Source organism: Mesocricetus auratus, unplaced genomic scaffold, assembly GCF_017639785.1.
Source record: "Mesocricetus auratus isolate SY011 unplaced genomic scaffold, BCM_Maur_2.0 Super-Scaffold_100004, whole genome shotgun sequence".
Lineage (NCBI taxonomy): Eukaryota > Metazoa > Chordata > Mammalia > Rodentia > Cricetidae > Mesocricetus > Mesocricetus auratus.
Window position 1 is genome coordinate 97,011,893 of NW_024429189.1, and position 24,322 is coordinate 97,036,214.

Genomic DNA, 24,322 nt, shown 5'->3' on the forward strand with positions numbered 1-24,322 from the left:
AAATGATGTGTCATATGCGGCGCTGTGTCATATGCGGCGCTGCACGGCTCCCCCTCCCGTCTGAATCCATACCCTTTGCTTAGAAAACAAATAGGCATCTAAAGAATAATGATAAAATAAAATAAAAACAAATCAGACTAGAACAAAACAACAACAAACAGAAGAAAAAGAGCCAAATAAAAAGCACAGAAAACACATATAATCATAGAGACACGTTTGACACACAGGAATCCCATAACAACAACAACAAACACAAAACCAGAAGTGCGTACGTATGTCTGTATATATGTATGTATGTATGTATGTATGTATGTATATGTATGTGTATGTGTGCAACGGAACTGTATGGTTGGGGGAAGCCCTAACAAAACATTATCATTATGAGACAAAGAAACTGCAAAGATGCCATTGAGTTCATTTTGTGTTGGCCATGTACTGATGAGCATGGGCCCTGCCCTTAAGAGTGGTTTGTATTCCCAGTGAGACTCCTGGTGGAGAAAACTAAGTTTTCATTTGCAAGTAGTTTGAAATTCAAGACAGTTTTGGGGTTAAGGATTGCGATGTGACTAATTCTCCTCCCAGCACTGGAACTCCTGTCTGGCGAAGACCTGTGCATGCCCTGTACATATTGGCACAGTCTCTGTGAGTTCATATGTACATCACTCTTACTGGGTTTGGAAAGCCTTGTTTTCATGGTGTCCTTCATCCCCTCCTGCTCTTACACTCTTTCCACCTCCTCTTCTACAGGGTTCATAAACCCTGACGGGAGGGATTTAATGGAGACATCCCATTTAGAGCTGAGTGTTCCAATGTCTCTCATTCTCTAAACATTGTCTGGCTGTGGGTCTCTGCATTTGTTCCCATCTACTGCAGGAGGAAGTTTCCTCTAATGATGGCTATGCGTCTTCCAGAATATCATTAGGAGTCATTTTATTGCTACATAACAGTATATTTGGTTTTCCCCTAGGTTCCTGGCCTATCTAGTCTCGGGTTTTTGGCCATAGCAGTGCTCAGGATGGGTCCCATCTAAAGGAGTGGGCTTTAAATCCAGTCAGGTATCAGTTGGTCACTTCCACAAGCTTTGTGCACCATTGCACTAGCACAGGCAGTTCACTTTTGTAGATTGAAAGCTTTGTAGCCAGGTTGGTGTTTACAGAGGACCTCCCAGTACCATGAGCACTAGTACATATGTGTGAAGGCTTTAGATAAGCACAAGCTCAACTTCTTAGTGTTCAATGAATTGTATAGGTGTGTTGTCTTCAGTAATAGGACCTTAAAGTCAGTTTGTGGGGAGCAACCAATAGCCTGGGTTGTTTGGGGGTTCCCATAGGGCCCCTTTGATCAACAACTAGGTAAGATATAACCCCTTCCCGTTGGGCCTATATCACCCCTGTTATTTGGCAATTTCATTTAGATCACCTTCATACATGGTTATATTGTAGGAGGCTTCTACTGTATTAGGTTTCAATACAACCCTTCAAATGGCTGTTAACTTTAGCAGTCTCTTTCCATATTCCCTTTATCATCCCTCTCTTCCTTCCCCATCTCCATTTGATCCTCCTGTTTGTTCTCTACCCCTATCCCCTATCCCCTTTCAAGGGAGATCGACTTCTCCCCCTTAGTCCCTTACTACATATCTAACTTCTGTGATTATACAGATTATAGTTTACTTATCAAAGACTTAACAGCTAACTAACATCCACATATAAGCAAATATATACCATATTTGTCTTTCTGGGTCTGGGTTACCTCACTCAGGATGCTTTTTTTTTAGCACTTACTATTTATTTACCTGTGAATTTAATGATTTCATTTTTTAACAGCTGAGTAATATTTCATTGTATAAATGTACTATATTTTCCTTATCCATTCACCCAGTGACAGACATCTAGGCTGTTTTCAGTTTCTGGCAATTATGAATAAAATAGCAATAATCATGGCTGACCTGGTGTCTCTGTAGTAAGATGAAGCGCCCTCTAGGAATAAATGCCCAAGAGTTTCGTAGTTGGATCTTGAGGTAGACTTTGTCCCATATTTCTGAGGAACCACCACACTGATTTCTACAGTGACTGTACAAGTTTGCACTCCCCCCAGCAATGAATGAGTGCTCTTCTTACTCCACATCCTCTCCAGCATGAGCTGTCATTTGTTTTATTGATCTTGGCTGTTCTGACGCTGTAAGATAAAATCTCAAAGTAGTTTTGATTTGCGTTTCCCTAGTGACTAAGGATGCTGCGGAACTTTTCTTTTAAGTGCTTCTCAGCTATTTGTTTCCTCTTTTGAGAATTCTGTTTAGATCTGTACCCCATGTTTTTAATTGAGTTATTTTTTCCTGACAAACAGTTATTTTTTTGTTTCTTTATATATTTTAAATGTTAGCCCTCTGGATATGTAGTTGATAAAAATATTTTCCCATTCTATGGCCTGCCACTGTATCTGAATGGTGTTATCCTTGCCATGCAAAAGCTTTTCAGTTTTGTGAGGTCCTGTTTATTAATTGTTGTTCTTAGTGCCTGTGTTTTCAGTGCTCTGTTCAGAAAGTCTTCTCCTGTGCTAGTGTGGTTAAGACTACCCCGCTTTCTCTTCTGACAGATTCAGGGTGTCTCGTCTTATGTTGATGTCTTTGATCCGTTGGAGTTAAGTTTTATGCAAGGTGATAAGTATGAACGTATTGCGTTCTTCCACATGCAGCCATACAGTCTTCAGGATCATTTGCTTCGTTTCTACTGGCCCCTACAGAGTTTCACGTGGTGACACATTCCTGTAACCCCCGCCCATGGAGGCTGAGGCTGGGGCAGGAAGGTTGCGTATTCAAGGGGATCATGAGCTACTTTGTGTCTCCATCCCAAAAAGAAAAAAAAATGTGAAAATACTTTGAAAAACAAGATGACAACAAAAAATATGTGGGAGAGTGGAGGACAGTGTGGGCAGTGGTTTGAGACTGATTTGCAAATATGAGCTTTGGGACATAGACACACACTGTCCATTTTTCTCCCGTTTCTCTTTAGGCTTTGGATTTAGTTTCATTCAAATTGAGAAGGAAGAAATGGGCAAACATGGAAGTGGATTAGGAAGGCAGAGAGGAGGCACGTAAGGAGAGACTGCCAGGTTTCTCTGTGCTCCTCCAAGTGTTTGCACTGTTTGGTGCCCATGGTGAATGGTATGGGAGTACTGACTGAGTTAGTCATGCACACAGTGTTTGTCTACATACATGCTGTAGACAAACATACACATAAAATAAAATAAAAAATCTTAAAAAAAAAAAAAGGTAGCCTGACACAGTGACTTTTATTAGCACACAGGAGGCTGAGGCAGACAGATCGATGCAAGTCTGAGGCCAGCCTAGGCTACAGCATGAGATCCTGTCTCCAAAATCCTAATTAACTAATTAGAAATGAAACAATAGAAGAAAGTAAATGAATCAAAATGAAGCAAAGCTGTGCTCATTTTCATTTCCTGGGTGAAAACGTGCTGCTGGTTAACTGAAACACTTTGGACAACCCAGGAGCTGAGAAACGCCTGGCCCGGCAGCTCCTCGGCTGTTTTCCCTTCACATCCTCAGTTCCTCAAGGTAACACTGGCGTTTAATTGCAGATGAGTAAAGGAGTGTTTCCCTGCTTCGAAATGACTTGGTCTGTCATTCCAAGTCAAGTCAACCATTAGTTTACTTAATATGCATTCCAGGAAGAATTATTACTAGCCCAAAATTGGTCTGATCAGCCTCAGAATTTAAATTTCCCAGGGCTCGCTGCCAAACCTGATGACCTGAGTCCAATTCCTAAACCCAGTGGAAGGAGAGAGCTGACTCTCACAAGTTGTCTTCTGTTCTATGGCATGTACACACACACACACACACACACACACACACACACACACACAATCAGTGTAAAAACTTTTGTTTTACTTTCCACAGAGCCCACTTTTCCCTGAAATAATGGTCCTGTTGAGAGTTGTGTTTTCTGACCTCTCTGACATGACAGAATGATGGGGACGAGTGAAGTTATACTTCCTGTATATTAATTTCTCAGTTATCGTATAAGGTTTTCTTTTTCTAGAAAGAGACTAATCTGGAATGAGAAGGGATCTCATCAATAAAAGCGGAGCTTTAAGTAGGTCATCTGACTCTGCCTTTGTGCTCGGCATTCACATGGTTATAAAAGGGCCTTTCATGAGTTTTCTAGGCTTTCGTTGCTGTCAGACTCTCTGCAGGCATTGTGAAAGAACTAAGCTGCCCACTCCTCCCCCATGCTGGCAGCAGGCTCTTTCAGGGGCTATTTACAGACTACGTTTAGTTCAGCAGGAACTGCTAACACTGAGTCAGTGACCAGCCCTTCTTCCAGATCACTGTCATAACCACCAAAGATGTCTGCCGGCATCTGATACAGTGACTCCAGCCATGACTTAATGTTTGTATTAAGATGCTTACACATAAGATTTGACTTCTAAAAGAAGTTTGTCTGCTGGTAGGATGGTGTACATCTATATTCTCAGTACTGAGGAAACAGAAGCAGGGAGGATCAGGGTGCAAGGCTGGCCTAGCTATATAGTGAGCCCTTGCCTCAAACAAACAAACAAACAAACTAACTAACTAACTAACTAAAAACAGGAGAGGCAGAGCAGAAAGTCAACAGCACTGGTCAACACTGAAATAGTTGTTATTTCAGGTTTTTGCTATAAGAGTAGCAATATCAAGAAAACTATAGAGTTTAGAAGGGATCTTTGGTAAAGTACACGTGGCATAATTGAGTAGTAAAGTAGTTGACCTCCAGGGGCTGAGAGGTGGCATCTATATACTGTTCTTTCAGAGGACCCAGGTTTGATTCTCAGCATCAATATTAGGCAGCTCACAACTACCTGGAACTCCAGCTCCAGAGGATCCAGCACCTTTTTCTGGCCTCCCTGAGTACTGCATCCATGTGCACAAACCCAAACACAGACCACACAACACATTGCACAGATTTTAAGAAAATAAAATATTTGTTGGTTTTGTTTTTTGAGACAGGGTTTCTCTATGTAGCCCTAGCTATCCGGGAACTCACTATTTAGATCAGACTGGCCTCAAACTCAGAGAGATCTGCCTGTTTCTGTCTCCCAAGTGTTAGGTTGAAAGGCATGTGTCACCACACCTGGCCCCAAAACAATAAATTTTTAGAATTATTTACATTTTATTGGTATCTGTATTCTGTTGATACCCATGTCAGTGTTTTCCTGTTGAAGATAATTATGTGTTGGTTGGTTGGTTTTTGTTTTGCTCCTAGTTGTTTTGGTTTGGTTTGGTTTTTCTAGATGGGGTTTCTCTGTGCAGCCCTGGCTGTCAGTTTGTAGACGAGGCTGGCCTCGAACTCACAATGATCTGCCTGCCTCTGCCTCCCAAGTGCTGGGATCAAAGGCCTGCGCCACTATTCTCAGCTATGTTTTAGATTTTGGGGTGTTTTCATTCTTAGATTTATTTGTTTGTTTGCTTGTTTATTTATATGTTATGTATATGGGTTCTTTGCTTGCATGTTTGTCGTGTACCATGTGCCTTTAGTGCCTGTGGAGACCAGAAGAGGATCTTGGAACACCTGGAACTGGAATTACAGACTGTTGTGAACTACCACAAGGGTGCTGGGACTCATACCTGGTTTCTCTGGAAGACTAGTCAGTGTTCATAACCATTAAGCCATATCTCTTCAGCTCTTTTGTTAAAATAATAACTTTGGGGTCAGGCATAGTGGTGCACACCTTTAATCCCAGCACCTGGAAGGCAGAAGCAGAAAGATCTCTGAGTTGGAGGCCAGTCTGGTCTATATAACAATTTCCAGACCAGCCAGGGCTACATATTCAGACCCTTCTCAAAAGCACAGGGAGGGGGGGTTGGGGTAGGGATGCTCAATGTGGTGGCGGCAAATGCCTGTAAGTCTAGAAACCAGAAAGTTGAGACAGAAGCACCACAAATTAGAAGCCAGCCTGGGCTTTGACAGACGGACGGACGGACGGACGGACGGACGGATGTAAATAGGTGCTGGAGAGATGGCTTATTGTTTAAGAGCACCTAATTGCCCTTCCAGAGGGCCTGGGTTTGATTCCTAGCATCCACATGGTAGCTCACAACTGTCTGTAACTCCAGCCACAGCTGAGCCAACACTCTGTTCTGGGCTTCATGGGACTGCACACATGGTGCATAAACATACATGCAGGCAAAACACCCATATGTATAAAAATAGTAAATAGGATATTTTTAAAAATGGTAGGATATCTTGCTCAACCTTGATAAAGTGGGGGAGGGGCTTGATCCTGCCCCAACTTGGTATGCCAGACTTTGTTGACTCCTCAAGGAAGGTCTTACCCCCTCTGAGGAGTAGAGGAGAAGGGGACAGAGGGGAACTGGGATTGGTATGTAAAATGAAAAAAAATTTAATAAAAAACAAACCAAAAAAATTTTAAGGTTGCCAGGTATTGGTGGCGCACACTTTTAGTTCCTACGCTTGAGTTCAAGGCCAGCCTGGTCTACAGAGAGTGCCAGGACAGGCTCCGAAGCTACATAGAGGAACCCTGTCTTGAAAATAAAACAAAACAAAACAACAACAACAAATTAAGTCTGATGGGGGAAGTCCTGTGTATATGTCAATAAAGCATTGTTGGCCAAAGGGAACCAAGATAGGTGGGACTAGGAATCCAGGAGGACTCTGGGTAGGAGAAACACAGAAGAAACACAGGAGTTGAGATGTAACGCTATGGGATAGGAAGCCCGGAAACTTCTCTGGTAAGAGAAATACTTAGATTAGCAATTATGGGATAAATACTTAAGTCAGAGCTAGCCAGTAAGAAACAAGCAAGGCCAACAGCTTCATAATTAACATAGCCTCCTGTGTGTTTATTTGGGACTGATGCGGCTCTGGAACCAGGCTGGCAGGAAGGCTTCCCTTTACATAAGTCAATTTAAAATAAATAAATTACGTAAGAAGTAACCTTTTTAAAGGAGTTTTTCTTGTATTCCTAAAAGGATTTTGAGAAATCTTAAATTCATATACATTTCTCTGGTGATTTAGTGATTCTCACGTTTTTTTTCATGTGTTTGATTGCCTTCCAAATACCTTCTTTCATTGCCAGTTTTTGGTGTTGGATCTAACCCAGGATCTTTCTTTTGGGTGGGTGGCGGGCAGGAGGAGCTGTGGTTTTTTTGGTTTTTGTTTGTTTTTGAGACAAGTTTTCCCTCTGTAGCCCTGGCTGTTCTGGAACTCGCTCAGTAGACCAGGCTGGCCTCAAACTCAGAGACCCGACTGCCTCTGCTTCCTGAGTGCTGGGACTAAAGGTGTGTGCCGCCACCACCCAGCAAAACCAGGACCATAAAGAGTGCTAAGATGAGCTGGGCGGTGGTGGCCCACGCCTTTAGTCCCAGCCCTCGGGAGGCAGAGGCAGGCGGATCTCTGTGAGTTCGAGGCCAGGCTGGACCGACAGCCTCCAAAACAATACAGAGAAACCCTGTCTCGTAAAACAAAACAAAACAAAACAAAAAGTGCTGCTAAGATGAGAGCTCTGCTGCTTGCTCTTCCTTTTTATTTTTGAGACAGGGTTTCTCTGTGGCTTTGGAGGCTGTCCTGGAACTAGCTCTTGTAGGCCAGACTGATCTTGAACTCACAGTGATCCGCCTGCCTCTGCCTCCCAAGTGCTGGGATTAAAGGTGTATGCCACCACCCGGCCACCCTTCTATTTTTATTAAAGTATCTAGATCTGGAAAGCAATCTTTCTTTCTTTTTTTTTTTTTTTTTTTTTTTTTTTTTGGTTTTACGAGACAGGGTTTCTCTGTATTGTTTTGGAGGCTATTGGTCCAGCCCGGCCTCAAACTCACAGAGACCCACCTGCCTCTGCCTCCTGAGTGCTGGGACTAAAGGCGTGCGCCACCACCGCCCGGCTTGGAAAGCAATCTTATGAGTTAAATTTTTCTAAGATTTTCTTCCTGTTTGTGGTTTGTCTTATTTTTCTATCCTGTCTTTTAAAATGTTGTTTTTTACCAGATTTGGTGACACAGGTGGATCTCTGTGAGTTCAGGGCCTGCCTGGCCTACATAGTCTGTTCCAGGTCAGCCAGGACTATGTAGAGAAATCCTGTCTCAGAAAAAAAAAACCAAATAAATAAAATACTGCTTTCCAGATAATGAATGGGCACATGGATGTGCAGGTATCACCATCATCTGTATCTAAAATGTTTTCATCCTCTTCAGCTAAACCTCTGTACCCATTAAATACTGACTCCATTTCTTCTTCCCACCAGCCCATAGCAACCATCATTGCGTTTTCTGATTCTGATTTTACTACTCTTAGAATTGCACAGTATTTGACCTTTGTTGCCTGACTTTCTGTTTGTTTTTGTCTGTGTATAGGTTTGCAGTTCTGGGGATCTAACCGTGGCTGGCTCTACCACTGAACTACACTCAGAGCATATAAACCTATAAACAGACAGACAAAAATAAACAGGTGCCAGCAAAGGAAACACTTTACTGATTGAGCTTTGTAGTTTTAGATCTCACATTTAAGTCCTAAACTCATTTGTGTTAGTTTATGCGTATAATTAAAGGTAACAGTCCAATTTTACCCTTTGTTATGTGATTATAGTTTTCAAGGCACTATCCTCCTCCACCGTGAGAGAGTAAGTGTGTGTGTGTGTGTGTGTGTGTGTGTGTGTGTGTGTGTGTGTGTGTGTGTGTGTGTGTAGAATGTAGGTCAATGTTGGATATATCTTCCTTAATCATTTTGCCCCTTATTTTTTATTTATTTATTTTTTGAGACAGTGTTCTTCACTGAACCTGGAGCTCTCTGGTTCAGTTAGACTGGCTGAAACAGACCTGGGTTTGATCTCTAGAAGTGAAAAATCATAAATATACAAAACGAAATTCAGGCACATACCCTGATTTGTACAAAGTGGAAAAACAAACAGATCCAAGAGGTGAAATATTCCAGGATTCCCAAGAATAGTAAAACTCAGAGTCACAAACTGCAGTGGGGGTTGCCGAAGTCTGGAGGGAAAGGAGGGTGTCGAGCTGGTGCTGGAGCCCTTCCTTAGAAACTCTCCAGCATTCCCACAACACTCTGTTTTTCTTACTGGCATCTCTCATTGCTCCTCTTCCACCCTCTTAGCGGCAGGCACCAGTTTTCTACTTAGCATCCACCTACTACTTCTTGTGCTTGGCAAATGTCTCCTGTCTGGCTTGCTTATTACTGCGTTTGTCACTTGATCAGCTGTCTTTGGACCTTGGTTGACTTTTTGCCTGACTTCTGTGGCAGCTGCTCTGCCATTGCCTGTCTACTGTTCTGCCCCTTCTCCCATCCCCGGTGGCAGATACAGTATGTGTTGTAGTACTGCACATTCAGAGCTAAACCCATTCACCACCTTCCCCACTGTATGCTCCCAAACCTGGTCATCTTTCTACCTATAGCATTGTTATACACTTAAATCCAGCACATGGGCCTTCCCACCTCCAGCATCTTATTAAGTCTTTAAATGTATGAATTCTAACACCTGTCATTTCTATTAAATCTGCCCAAGATTTTTTTTTTCTTTGAGACAGAGTTTTTCTGTGTAACAGTCCTGGCTGTCCTGGAACTCACTCTGCAGACCAGGCTGGCCTTGAACTCACATAAATCCTCCTGAGTGCTGGGACTAAAGTCATGCTCCACCACTGACTAGCCCAACATAGTCTTTTTTTTTTTTTTTTTTTTTGGTTTTTCGAGACAGGGTTTCTCTGTATTGTTTTCGAGGCTGTCAGTCCAGCCTGGCCTTGACCCAACATAGTCTTAACCTCTCCCTAGTTCCTTTTGCTTTAATGGCTAGATTCCTTCTGAAGGCTTTAGTCAGTGACTCCCCTAACTTTACACTCAGCCTGTTGAGCCTCTGTCTAAACTCCAGATTGTTCTGTATCCATTCCCTAACACCCTAACTATTGGTATTTCCCTGTTGTGTTCATTGGTAAGTCAGATCTTTTTCTTATTGAGGAAAGCTAAAAAATCTTTTTATTGTGGCAACAGTCCTTTGGTGATGTAATGGCTGCCTTGCCTTGCCTCATGTACATGATATCCCCTTTGCGTCATCCTCTCAGACACTAGTCTGTTGTGTCCAGGTTTATATTGAGGTCCTGCTTGATGCCTGTGTTGGAACTGTATGCTCTGAGAATGACATGGCCGCTGCTATTGTTGCTCCATGAAATGTTCACCTGAAATACCAGCCACCACTCTCCTGTCCCTCCTGCATTTAATCCTGGCCCAACTGCACATAGTCTTGGGGCATTTAAGAGTATATAGGAAATAGAAGTTTGGCTGAGGTTGAGATTGCCTAACTCATCACTAATGTCAAAGGTAGGGCTTATTTGATGGTGCAACTGCCTAATAGTCCCCCTTGCTCCAATCCACCTGTAACCCTTTCTTTGGTCTCTCGGGTGTCCTCTGCAGTCAGTAGGCGTTTCTGTGCCTCTTCCAGCTTGTTGTCATTGGTGGTACCAGACAAGCTGTTGTAAGCTTTGAAGTCCTGTCTGCTTACAAGCTGCCTGGTCCTTCTCTTGGCTAACTCTTGTGCTTCCAGGTTGTGCTGAAAATTCCCTCTGTGGTTTACACTTCCCCTACCTCATTTTAGTTTGGCTAACTTTTAAAACAGGTAATAATTCAGGATTTGACTAGTTTATTTGTGCCTCATTACAGGTTAATAAAGACCTCGATAACAGTGTCTATATCTAATGTATCTACTCTCAGATATTTGGGGAATTAAAAGGAAAAACCATGGGCTGTGGAGTTTGAAAAGTCCATGTTTGAATGCCAGTAAACACTTAATACTTATATAGCCTCGAACAAATTCCTTAATCTCTAGAAAAAAATAGTACCTTATTCATAATGTGAGAATTAAATAGGATAAAAGTATATAAATGCACAAAGCAAGCAATTGAGGATTATAGCCATGTATTGCTTCTTTTAATAAATAATGCTGAAGAAGCAAATAGTTGGCTGAAGTGGCTGACCCCTCCTTCTAGTCACTTTTTGCTTTTAAGTCAGACTATTAAGTCACCTGAGCAGCCCCAGGAGATGGCCCAGAGCAATTTGAAATTACTCTCAACGGCCATTTTCCCACACTTGGAAGGCATCTTCAGTAAGACTAGGGTCTGAACTTGTATCTTTCCCACTACAAACTTCATCTCCACCAAACAGGTGAGTTTACTTAAAATCAAGACCAGAACTGAAAACTGGATGTTTGGCATCAGTGCTTGATTAATTTGATCATATTTTCAAGGCTTACTATTCCACTGAAAAAAATCTGTAAAATAGAAACATAAGTTTGTTTTAGTTGGCATTTTTGGAAATTGTATCTGTTGCTTCATTAGTTATGTGAAGAAAGCCAGGCAACCTTAAATCTGAATTCTACCTACAGAGAAACTATCTTTCAAATTTCTTTATCTGGAAAGTGGGAATAAAAAGAATAGTAAAGGCAGTCTGGAAGGTGATGGTGGTGGTGGCACACCTTTAATCCCGCACTCAGGGAGCAGAGGCAGGAGGATCTCTGAGTTTGAGGCCAGGCTGCTCTACATGTCGAGTTCCAGGATAATCAGAGCTACATAGAAAGGCTCTGTCTCAAAAAAAAAAAAACATAAAAATAAATAAAAGACCTTAACAGGAATAAAATGTTTAAAGTAATAGTACATAGTTTTTTCTTGGTCATATTTTATTGGGAACATGTCAGATATGGAACACAGCTTTGGATTTTCCTTTTGATGGTCCTGGCAGTCTAAACAGGAACCTTATGATGTGTGCTAGACAAATGCTCCATAAATGGGCTTCATCCTCAGCCCTTTTTATTTGTGTTCTGAGACAGGGTCTTGCTGTACACAGGCTGGTTTTGAACTTGTGATGTTCCTGCCTCAGCTGTCTATGTAGCTGGGACTATAGGTGTATACTCTTGCACGTGATTAGAAAGATTTAATTGAAGGTTTTAGAACCACTGTCTAAACTCTGAGGAGTGCACAGCTCAGATCTCCTTCATTAGTTAAGGACTTCATAGTGTTGTTACTGTTGTTTCCTTGAGAAGTGACCTCATGATTAGCTCCAGACTGGCCTTCAACTATAGATCCTCCTTCCTCAGCCTCCTGGTTGCTGGAAATGTATGTGTGTCCCATGACACCCACATAGTGTTAGTGTTTATAACCTTTTTCTTTACTAAATGTATGCAGAGCACCCTCATCCTTCTCATCCCATGTCATCAATAGTCAAAATGTGAGGAGTCGCTCTTACACCTTATGAGTTGCTTGTGTTTGCTCAGTTGTCCACACCTGACTAAATAATACATATTCTCTTGTGCTTCAGTTTTCTTCTTCTCTTCGCTCTCATGTGAGACGTCTCGATGTCAGCCTTGGCATCTATTGGCAGGAATTACATATCAGGGCAAGAAATATTGTTCTTTGGACAGAAGCCAACAATGGCAGGCTTTCTCTAGCATATCTTTGGTGTGCTTATGATGGTTCATTCCTTCATTTTGAATGAAGGATTGATTTTCAAAGAAATTAGCCATGAAATGTGTGTAAGTTGTATAATTAATTGTCCATGGATTAAACATTCAGGTTTCTAGCCTGGTGGTAGTGATGCACACCTTTAATCCTAGCACTCAGGAGACAGAGGCAGGTGAATTTCTGCATTCTAGGCTAGCCTGGTCCAGAGTGAGTTCTAGGACAGCCAGGGCTACATAGAGAAACCCTGTCTTGAAAAAACAAAAAATGAAAAATCAGGTTTCTGGGCTGGAGCTATAACTCAGTAGTAAAGTGCTTGTAGCATGCTCAAAGTCCTGGCTACTTTTTTTTTTCTTTGCAGGAGGCTTGTCCAATTTAACATTTACAGTTTATATAATGAGAGATATACTACCAACAACAAAGTGTACTTAGAGCAACTTATGGTAGCTCTACTCTGCACTGTCAGCATAGCAGAATTCATAAGCGTTAAGTCAGAGGAAGTATACAAAGTAGTATATAAAATGTATAAAGTGTATCCTGGTCTTTTTAAATGGGAGGGAAGATGTGAGAAATCGAACAGCCAGTGAACATTGCCCACTTGTGTATCCCTAATGAAGAACTAAAAGTCTTCACTTATATTTTTGGTTTTACGAGACAGGGTTTCTCTGTATTGTTTTGGAGGCTGTCAGTCCAGCCCGGCCTGCAGGGCTCCTTTGGAGGAAGTTCTTAAGAACAAAGCCTTCTTGCCAGGCGGTGGTGGCACACACCTTTAATCCCAGCACTCGGGAGGCAGAGGCAGGTGGATCTCTGTGAGGTCAAGGCCGGGCTGGACCGACAGCCTCCAAAACAATACAGAGAAACCCTGTCTCGAAAAACAAACAAACAAACAAAAAACAAAAAAAATCTTCACTTATCCTATAGGAAATGTTTCAGGTTGAATTCTATGACCATTTAGAAAATATTCTTATTCAGTATCAGGAAAAGTACAGTTGTGATGTTGCCTCTATTATCAACATGATGAGATCTAGACTCTAGGAAATGGACCTGTGGATGTGCTGTCAGGGCTTATCTTGGTTAGGTTAATTGAAACAGGAAGACCTGCCCACTGTGGGTGACACCAACCCCTGGGCTAGGATCTTGGACTGTGTAAAAAGGAGGTGAACTGAACAAGCATTCATCACTCTCTGCTTCCTGCCTGTAGGTACAGTGTGATCCACTGCGTGGAGCTCTTGCTGCTGTGGCTTCCCCATTTTGATGGGCTAGAATCTTAAATTGTGAGCCAGAATAAGCCTTGTCTTAATTGCTTTCCTCAAGGGTGGTGTTGTGGTGGTGGTGGTCTAATCACAACAGGAAAAGAAACCAAGCAACAGCCATTTTTTTTTAATTCCAAAATTTCCTTAGTCTTTTATCATACTGCTTTTGTGCATGTTAATGGCATCTGGGTTTATTTTATTGTTTAAATGTTGAACTTTGGTAGTTGATCAACCTGATGTATATGTAATGGAAACATGTTTAAATAAGTTAGAAATGTTTTTGTGATGAGTAAGAATTACATATTGGCTCTTTGGATATGGAGGAGCAGGGGAACAAACACAGTATGTGTGCCATTGTATTTGATATACTAAGGAATTAAACAGATTCCTTGATTCATCCCCCAAAGTGTGCTTGCCTTTTGGCTGTTAGGTACTCAGTTTACTAAAGGTTTATGATTAACAAGTTTTTGTATTTTCTATTTTAAATAAATAATTGGGGAGCTGGGGAGATGGCTCAATGAAATAAAGCTTTGGAAATGTGAGGACCAGAGTTCTGGTCCCCAGAACCCATGTAATTGCCAGTTGAACGTCGTGACCCACCTGTGTTTCAGCAGTCAGAAGGTTTGGGGGTTCCTAGAGCAAACTGACAAGCTAGATTGGTCACATTGGTGAGCTCCTGATCGATTTGAGAAACCCTGCCTCAAGCAGTAAGGCAGAGAGTTATTGAGGAAGACTCATCAATCACCAACTTGCACACACACACACACACACACACACACACACACACACACACACACACACACTCTCATCAATCACCAACTTACACACACACACACTCATCAATCACCAACTTACACACACACACTCATCAATCACCAACTTACACACACACACTCATCAATCACCAACTTACACACACACATACACTGTTATAAACTTGGATTCTCTTAGCATTTTAGCTTTTCTAAAACATGTAATTCTGTCTTACTCAGTCTATTTTTGCCTATTGGGAAATAACTTACAAATCCAGAAAATAAATGTAATATGTACAAACAACTCTTTTTTTTACATATGACATCTTTTATTGAGCATAGATTTTTAAAATTCTCTTCAATCTGTTCATACACAGCCAAAAATAAGTTTGTGACATATTTAACATATTAGAGTTTGCCAACTTAATCAATACATAGAGATGGGGAAATTATCTCCAACATTTTTAGCTAGGAGGCCAGTTCAACATTCTTAACCAGGAAGTCAGTTCATCGCCTACCTCCAAGAACATGGAGATGAATATGATGAACTATGCCTATCTGCACCCGCCCTTCACCACCATTCGCTAACAGCTGTTCAAACCCAGGTCATTAGCAGCTATTGCAGAAGTTTGGGCTGTATGTTTCTTGAATATCACCAGAAATGTGTTAATGATTAAGGGAAAATGTCATGGAAAGTAAAACACTCATCATCCTTGAAAATTATTTCAACCAGAATTTCCTTATGAATGATCTTCCCACCAAGCTGGTGACCTAAACTTGATGGCTCTTATCTGCCATCCAGTTAGGTAGCAGAGAAGGGCCTGGAGGTGAGTAGGGCCGAAGCACACAGTGGCAGGGGCCTAGGCCAACACTCAAATTTTTTATTTTATTTTAAATTTCTTTTTAAATTAGTAAAGGGGGGTGGTAAGTGTGCCTCAATACAGATACATTGGATGTTACTCAGTAGTGAAAGACCCAACATGGGTGCTAGAAACCAAATTCTTGTCCTCTGTATGAGCAACAAACACTTCAATTGCTGAGCCATCTCTCCAGCTTCCATAATAAACTTTAAAAATTTTTATTACATTTTATTTGCATGTGTGTACTGTAGATGGAGATTCTGTCCTGCCTGGTCATGCAGTCCCAAATAAACACACAGAGGCTTATGTTAATTAGGAACTGTTTGGCCAATGGCTCAGGCTTCTTATTGTATAGCTCTCTTAATTGTTAACCCATTTTATTAATCGAAGTATCTCCATGTAGCCTTGGCTTACCAGAGCATGCCCGGCGTGCGTGTGAGGGGTGCACATGTGTGTCAAGGCCAGCCTTGAGGATGTTCCTCTGGTTGTAACTAAATGTTCTGATTTAGGCTAAGTTGGCTGCTCCTAGAGATCTGCCTGCCTCTGTACTCCCAGGACTGGGTTTATAAGCATGTGCTCCACACTCAGCTTTTGCTCATGAGTGCTGACAGTGGCATTCATGCCCTCATGCTCATCCGTTTAATAATATTCCACTATAGGTTTTTTTTTTAGTCATCTATCTACTTAGCCTCTTATTCATTCCTTTTTTGAGGGGGTGGGGTTTTGAGACAGAGTCTTTCTTTGTAGCCTTGGCTGTCCTAGAACTCATTCTATAGACCAGGCTGGCCTTCAATTCACTCTGCCTCCTGAGTGCTGGGATTAAAGGTGTGTTCCACCCCCCTCCCAGCTACCAATTCATTTTTAATTATATAAAGCATATGTATATATATATATATATATAGTATACATGTGTATATTGAGTGCATATGTGAAGGACAACTTGCTGGAATAATATCTGTCCTACCACTGTGAGGGTCCCAGTGATCTGACTCAGATCCTTGGCTTGATGACAAGCACTTTGTGTCTGTCAAGTTTCTTTAAAACTTATAGAATGAATATATATATATATTCATAACTAATTTTACTACTGTTATGAAACATAATGTAAATGTCTGTGTTTTCCAATGGTCTTAGGCGACCCCTGTGAAAGGATTGTTTGACCCCCAAAGGGATCATGACCCAGAGGTTGAGAATCATTGGATTAGAGGAATTTTTTTTTTGAGACTGGATTTCTGTGTAACAGCTCTGGCTGTCCTGAAATTTGCTGAGATCAGGCTGGCCTCAAATTCACAGAGATCTGCCTCTGCCTCCTGAGTGCTGGGATTAAAGTCTTACAACATTACTACCTGGCTGTTTTTTGTTTTGTTTTGTTTTTTCCTTTTAAGATAAAAATTTATGACAGTGAAGTGTATAGGTCTTTTAGTGAATTCTGGAAGTCCATCTTTGTCCATCTTCTTCCACTGTTAGGATACATAGTAAGGGGTTGACATTTCTAATCTGAAATCAGAAGTTACAGAATCCTACCCAGTAACATGAATGTAAATACTCCCAAACCTAACCAATTGTGGAAGCCCAGACACTTTGAGTACCTACCATTTAAATAAAGACTACTCACTCAACCTGTATTATTGTCATGTTTCTTCGTAATAAATACCTTTTCTAGGGTACTCTTACTCTGATTTTTTTTCCTATGTAAGTTAATTTTGCTTATGGTAGAACTTCATGCATATAGAATCATAATTATGTACTTCTGGTACCAACTTTTAGTCACTTAGCATATGAAATGAATCTTTTTAGATATACCCATGATGATGTGTGTTGTTATGCAAGTAATTCTTTTCTACTTATTTTGAGAGGTTTTGGTATTAGGCAGTGTTGGTCCTCTAACTTTTATTTTCCTTTTCCAGTATCTACTTGACTTGAGTCTTTTGCCTCCATATAAACTTTCAAAACAGTTTGTCAATATCTACAAAAGACTTGTGATTTTTTTAAATCAAGATTGTGTTTACCTATGGACTAATTTTGGAAGAAATGACATCAATAAAACTAATTTCCTATCCATGAGCATTGTTTATGATCAGTTTTTTTAAAACTTGTTTTCCTAATCAGCTTCCATTTTTGCTTTCATGGCTGCATGCATTGCCCTTATGCTTAGAAAGTTCTTTTGTAGCTTCAAGTCACAAATATTTGCTTATTCTCTTTTAAAATGTATTTTAAACATTTAATTCTGTAAACCAACTTATTTTTTCTTGATTTACCCGGAGTAGCTGATCACACATATACAATAGCCTTCCAGCCTGATCCTTGTGTAAATGATGTATGCATTACCAGCTTTGAAATATGATCAGGTAGGAACTGAACTGGATTCTGTCAGAGATCAACATAAGTTCACTATTCAGTTTTTTTTTGTGTGTGTGGTTTTTCAAGACAGGCTTTCTCTGTATATCCCTAGCTGTCCTGGATCTAGCTCCTGTAGACCAGGCTGGCCTCAAACTCTCTGAGATATACCTGCCTCTGCCTCCTAAGTGCTGGGATAAAAGGCATGTGCCACCACCGCCTGGCCACTATCCAGTTCTTTAAGAATTATGGACATCTAACATAATGTAGCACTGACTTCATTATCACAGCCTACAAAGAATAGAAAAGTCTTGGAGAATGCCACTGCTAAATACATTCCCCAGCTAGGCAATGCCATTGTACCATAGCAAATGTCTGGGTTTGTATAAATTACCTGCATATACCCCACCTCAGTATTTTCATATGCCTCTTAGGGAGGCAAGCCCTCTTTCACTTAGATAGTGACTACCGTATTGATTTAAGTCTAGACTACAGACCACATGAAAGCATGGCTTGTAAATAAATTGGTCCTCAATTCTTTCTCTAGAACCTAGATCAGTACTGTACTCAGGTCCCGAATAGATGAACTTAGGAAATTTAAGGACTGCCTGTCTCTCATACATAGAGATACAGTCTAGCACTAGATTTTTAAAATAGTTTTTAAAGTGCAACCAAGGTTGAGAAGTATACTTTAAAAAATGCTATTTAAATTTACTTATATTTCTATGAAGACACAGTTAATAGCTGAACTTCTGGGGAAAACAGCCTATCAAACTATTGAAAGATCCTGTGTATATATTTCAATAACTAAGAATGATGCTACCCAAAATAACTTATATTTTGAATCATTTGAACATAATTATAATAATGTAAGACTTTATCTTGTGTGTCTCCCTGTTTTCTAGGTCAGCATGGATTCCTGGTTCATTCTTATTCTGTTTGGCAGTGGTCTAATACATGTTAATGCCAACAATGCTACTACAGGTAAAAATTGTCATCTCAGAAGGCTAGTATTTGAGATAGATTTTTGATTTTACATATAGTGACCCAAATTTGAAGGAATTAGCATTTAAATATTAATAAATTTTCATTTAAATGTGATTGTGAAGCTCCTGCCAGTCTTTGAATTGCATTAATGCTTGGCTTTGTTCTGTATGCTAAAATAATTAGAGAGACTATTTTTTTCCTAAGATGTAAAAGAAATGTTAATATTTACAACCCTATATACTGATTCTGAAGAAATAAGTGAAACGTCATTTTAATGCTATGGACAGCAAAAGGGTCCAGCATTAAGAGGGTATGAGTGTAGGTATCTGTCTGGTCTCTGTATGTGTCCAGATGTTAGAGGCATTTATTAATGCTTACTACTTTGTGTCTTAACTTTTGTGCTTCATATTCTTCATAAGATCTTTCTTTTTTGTTTTTGTGTTTGTAGTTTCACCTTCTTTAGAAGTTACAAAATTAATTACAACATCAACAACAGAATCAGTTAAGGAGGAGAATAAAACTTCAAATCCAACCTCTTCAGTAATTTCTCTTTCTGAGGCACCAACATTTAGCCCAAATCTAACTCTGGAACCCACCTATGTAACTACTGTTAACTCTTCTCACTCTGACAATGGGACCAAGAGAGCAGCAAGCACGGACTCGGGAAGCACCACCATTTCACCAAATGGAACCTGGCTTCCTGATAGCCAGTTCACAGAAGCCAGAACAGAACCCTGGGAGGGGAATTCCAGCACAGCAGCAACCACTCCAGAAACCTTCCCTCCTGCAGGTACCAGAGATGCTTTCCACGTGTTCCTCTCACTCTGGCCTTATTTACCACGTTACTATCTTTACATGTATTATAGCCATGAAATTCTTTTTTTTGTTTGTTTTGTTTTGTTTTTACGTGACAGGGTTTCTCTATATTGTTTTGGAGGCTGTCGGTCCAGCCCAGCCTCGAACTCAAAGAGATCCACCTGCCTCTGCCTCCCAAGTGCTGGGATTAAAAGCATGCGCCACCACCGCCCAGCAGCCATGAAATTCTTAAAGTATATGTTTGCCAAGAAAAGTAATGACACCTAGAAAAAAGGATTTTTTAAAAAGATTTGCTTTTATGTATGTGTGTCCATGTCCGTGTGCTTGAGTCTATTGTGTTTGCATGAATTTATGTACAACACGTGTGTGCAGGTACCCTCGGAGGCAAGAGACGGTGTTAGATCCCTGGACTTGGAATTTCAGGTAGTTGTGAGCCACCTGATGCGGGTGCTGGGAATAAAACTCAGGTCCTCTGAAAGAACAGCAAGTGCTCTTAACCACAGAGCCATCCCTCCAGCCCCCATCTTGTAAGCAATTCTTAATACCTGGTTAGCATAGCATTTTCTGATAGGTAAGATCCTCATTAGATTGTTGAGACCCAAATGTGTTTAGAGGTATTGGATAAAAAAAAGGGGAAACTAGTAGCTATCAAAAGACTAAAGATGAAAAGCACAGACTGGGTAGTGAATTGGCCTGGAGAAGAAGCAGTCCATGGAGGCCATGAGAAGAGAATGAAGATGATGTTCCACAGCATAACAAAGCAGTAGACTAATGCCCATAGGTACAATGAGAAGGAGGGGCTCACCGAAGCTTATACATTTCAGAGCCATCTGTTCAGCACAAGTCTCTGTCTCCTTGAATTTGAGTCACTAGATTGAAACAGCAGTAGCCCAAAGAACGGGATCAGAACCTGGGCCTGAGACTAGCTTGGGTAGAGCAACTTTCTGGCTTACTTGACTAGGTTCCTGGTCTATAGAAGACAATAGAGGGTCCCTCAGATAGCTTCTGCATGGAGTAAAGTAATTGCTCCAATTGCCACAGAAATGAAATTTCTTTTCTAGCAAAACTGCTGTTCTCTCATCTATGGTCACATCCTTTTGGCTCAAATTTCTTGTCTGATTCAGATTCCCTTAGGTGTATCCATGTCTGGCTCATGATGGAATTCCAAAAAAGTACTTTCGAAATTTAATTGTATTTGGTACTAAAGATGATGTCTTTTTTTAAAAAATATTTTTATTTAAATTAGAAACAATCTTATTTTATGTATCAATTCTAGTTCCCTCTCCCTCCCATTCTTCCATGCCCCCCCCACTGACCCCTCTCATCCCACCCCCCTATCCATTCCCCAGGGAGAGTGAGGCCTTCCATAGGGCATCATCAAAGTCTGTCACATCATTTGGGACAGGGCCTAGGCCCTCCCCCATGTATCTAGGCTGAGAGAGTATCCCTACTAGGGGAATGGGCTCCCAAAGTCCATTCATGCACTAGGGATAAATACTCAGGAGAGGCTCTATAGACTGCCCAGACCTCCTAACTCATCCGCTTTCAGGGGGCCTGGTTTGGTCCTATGCTGGTTCCCCAGCTGTCAGCCTGTGGTTCATGAGCGCCCACTTGCTCAAATCAGCTGTTTCTGTAGGTTTCCCCAGCATGGTCTTGACCCCTTTACTCATCACTCCTCCCTCTCTACAACTAGATTCCATGAGTTCAGCTCAGTGCTTAGCGTGGGTCTCTGCTTCTGCTTCCATCAGCTACTGGGTGAAGGCTCTAGGATGGCATTTAACATAGTCATCAATCTCATTATAGGGGAAGAGCATTCAATTCTTAGTTGTGGTCATCCTTATAGATCTCCGGACATTTCCCTAGTGCCAGATTTCTCTTTAAACCTATAATGGTTCCCTCTATTATGGTATCTCTTTTCTTGCCCTCCTCTATTCTTCCCCTGACTCAGTCTTCCTGATTCCCTCATGTTCTCCCCCCTCCTCTTCCTCCTGCCTCTTTTCCCTCTCCCCTCTCCCCCATGCTCCCAATTTGTTCAGGAGTTCTTGCAACTAGACCATATAGTGTAGACCCACTACCTGCCTGTTTTAATGTCATTGTTTCTGCAATATAGACAAGATAGCATTGTTAGGTATAGTGAAGAACATAGTTTGCAGCTGGGCAGTGGTGGTGCACACCTTTAAACCCAGCCCTTGGGAAGCAGAGGCAGGCGGATCTCTTGTGAGTTCAAGGCCATCCTGGTCTACAGAGCAAGTGCCAGGAGGGGCTCCAAAGCTACAGAGAAGCCCTATCTTCAAAAACAAAACAAAAAAAGCATAGTTTGCAGACCCACAGTACTTGTTCCTGTTCAATCCCAGTTCTGCCATAAGTTCCATTGTGAGCATAGGTAAATTTACTTGATTTTATCTGTACCTCAGTTTTTCATATGTAAAATTGAAACTGATGGTGGTAATAATTCATGCCCATAGAAAGTTGTTTAATGAATTGATCTAAGCTGTGTGTAGTGGTGCACGCCTTTAATTCTAACACTTGGGAGGCAGAAGCCAGTGGATCTTTGTGAATCCAAGGCCAGCATGGTCTACAGAGTGAGTTCTAGAACAAACAGAGTTACATAGTGAGACCCTGTCTCAAAAAAGAAAAATAAATAAATAAATTGATCTAAGTAAGATACTACAACACAGTACTGTACAAAGTAATAAGCAACCTTTTTTTGTTTTGTTTTGTTTTCGTTGTTGTTGTTTTTAATGAGACAGGGTTTCTCAGTATTGTTTTGGAGGCTGTCGGTCCAGCCCGGCCTCGAACTCACAGAGATCCTCCTGCCTCTGCCTCCCGAGCCTCCCGAGTGCTGGGATTAAAGGTGCACACCACCACCACCGGCACAACCTTTTTTTTTTAAGTCAGCTGTTATAATTGTTACAACTTGTGCTCTGGTTACATAATTACATGGTCAAGCAAGGTGATATACTTGGCTGTAATCCCAGCATATAGCAAGTGAGGCAGGAAGATTTATAGTTCCAGAGCAGCCTAGGCTACATAGCCATACCCTGTTTCAGAAAGGGCTGGGGCTAATATATTCAGTGGAGGCACTCGTACTGTAAAATAAATATGGAGTGTAGATGGATTTTTCTTTAGACTGCCATCTCACAAAAAAGCAAAACAAAACAGAACAAAACAACAAAAAAACTACGGAGATTTAACTATTAATCATAAAAGCTCGACCTGTGCGCCGTAGGCTTGTTTCTAACTAGTTCTTATAACTTAACCCATATTTTTCATCTGCATTCTTCTGTGCCTTTGTTATCTCATCTCCATTTTGCCCATCTGCTTCCTCTCCTTTGACTGGCGACTCCTCCTTTCTTTGTCCCAGAGCTCTTTATCCCCAGAAGTCCTGTCTGACCTCTTCCTCCCCAGCTAATGGTTATTCAGTTCTTTATTAAACCAATCACAGTGACACATCTTCACACAGTGTAAAGAAATATTCCACAGAGTTGGAAGAGATGGCTCAGAGGTTAAGAGCACCAGCTGCTCACCCAGAGGTCCTGAGTTCAATTCCCAGCAACCCCAAGGTGGCTCACAACCATCGATAATGAGATCCGGTGCCCTCTTCTGACATGCAGGCAGAACCTTGCATACAAAATCAATCTATCAATCAATCAATTAATCTTTTTTTGGTTTTTCGAGACAGGGTTTCTCTGTATTGTTTTGGAGGCTGTCCTGGAACTCGCTCTGTAGACCAGGCTGGCCTCGAACTTACAGAGATCTGCCTGCCTCTGCCTCCCGAGTGCTGGGATTAAAGGCATGCGCCACCAACACCCAGTTTAATTAATTAATCTTTTTAAAAATGTTCCACAATAGCAGAGATATGTTAAATGTCCATGGCTGCTACTATTCTTGATTAGATTGAGAACTGGAAGCAATGTTACTTCGTGTTTTAATGTTAAAGTATAGATTATGACCCATTCATGAAATCTGTTTAATGGTCCACCATCATTAGTATTTATTTTGTCTTAGTGGGTGATCCTTTTGCATTTCCCTTTTTTTTTTTTTGGTTTTTACGAGACAGGGTTTCTCTGTATTGTTTTGGAGGCTATCAGTCCAGCCCGGCCTGGAACTCACAGAGATCCGCCTGCCTCTGCCTCCCGAGTTCTGGGATTAAAGGCGTGCGCCACCACCGCCTGGCTTCCTTTTGCATTCCTATTCATGTTATATGTATAATGTTTTGAAACTTTTGTTTGTTATGCACAAAAATACATGTGTATACTAAACATCATAAAATATCTTCTGTGAGTTATAACCATTGCTCAGGGGAGAAAGGCAAAATAATTTACACAGGTTGAAGGAATGAATATGCAAGGTAGAATTGTAAGGTAAGCACAGTTGATTCCATCATCTGCCTGGGCCTCATTCTGTACTGTTTTCCAGTTAACAATTCTGTGAGATGAACATGGGTAATTATTTCCTGTTAGTGTATACTGAATTTAAGACTATAAAATCTATACAAGATATTAGACTTGGAAGTAGCAAAGTAGATATGTTCTCACTTTGATAGTCTTTCCACACATACATACAATGTAATTTTAAACCTTTTAAAGGTGAAACAAGGGCTGCAAACATGGTTCAATGAGCAAAGTGCTTGTCACAAAAGCATTAGAACCTGAGTTCAAATCCCTTGAATCCACATAAACCCAGACATGGTGATTCCCATCCATAATCTCAGTGCTCCTGTGGCAAGATGTGGGGTAGAGATAGGAGAATTCCCAGAAGCTCACAGGCCAGATAACCTGGTATACATAATGTAGTAGCAAACAGAAAGAGACCCTATCTCAAATAAGATGGAAGGTGAGGCCCTGTGCTGCCTAA

At 41.1% G+C, this 24,322-nt stretch overlaps 1 protein-coding gene across 5 annotated transcripts in view; it reads left to right on the top strand.

The window, feature by feature from the left end:
• Positions 1 to 24,322, top strand: part of Ptpra (protein tyrosine phosphatase receptor type A) — a 100,124-nt gene that overhangs the window by 32,262 nt on the left and 43,540 nt on the right. For all 5 annotated transcript variants that reach the window (XM_013112358.3, XM_021226336.1, XM_021226337.2 and 2 more), the window contains 2 exons: positions 18,568 to 18,646; positions 19,098 to 19,439. In XM_013112358.3, coding sequence (XP_012967812.1) covers positions 18,574 to 18,646; positions 19,098 to 19,439 — 415 coding nt within the window. In that variant the 5' untranslated portion in view covers positions 18,568 to 18,573. Of the gene's footprint in view, positions 1 to 18,567; positions 18,647 to 19,097; positions 19,440 to 24,322 lie in introns of those variants that run through there.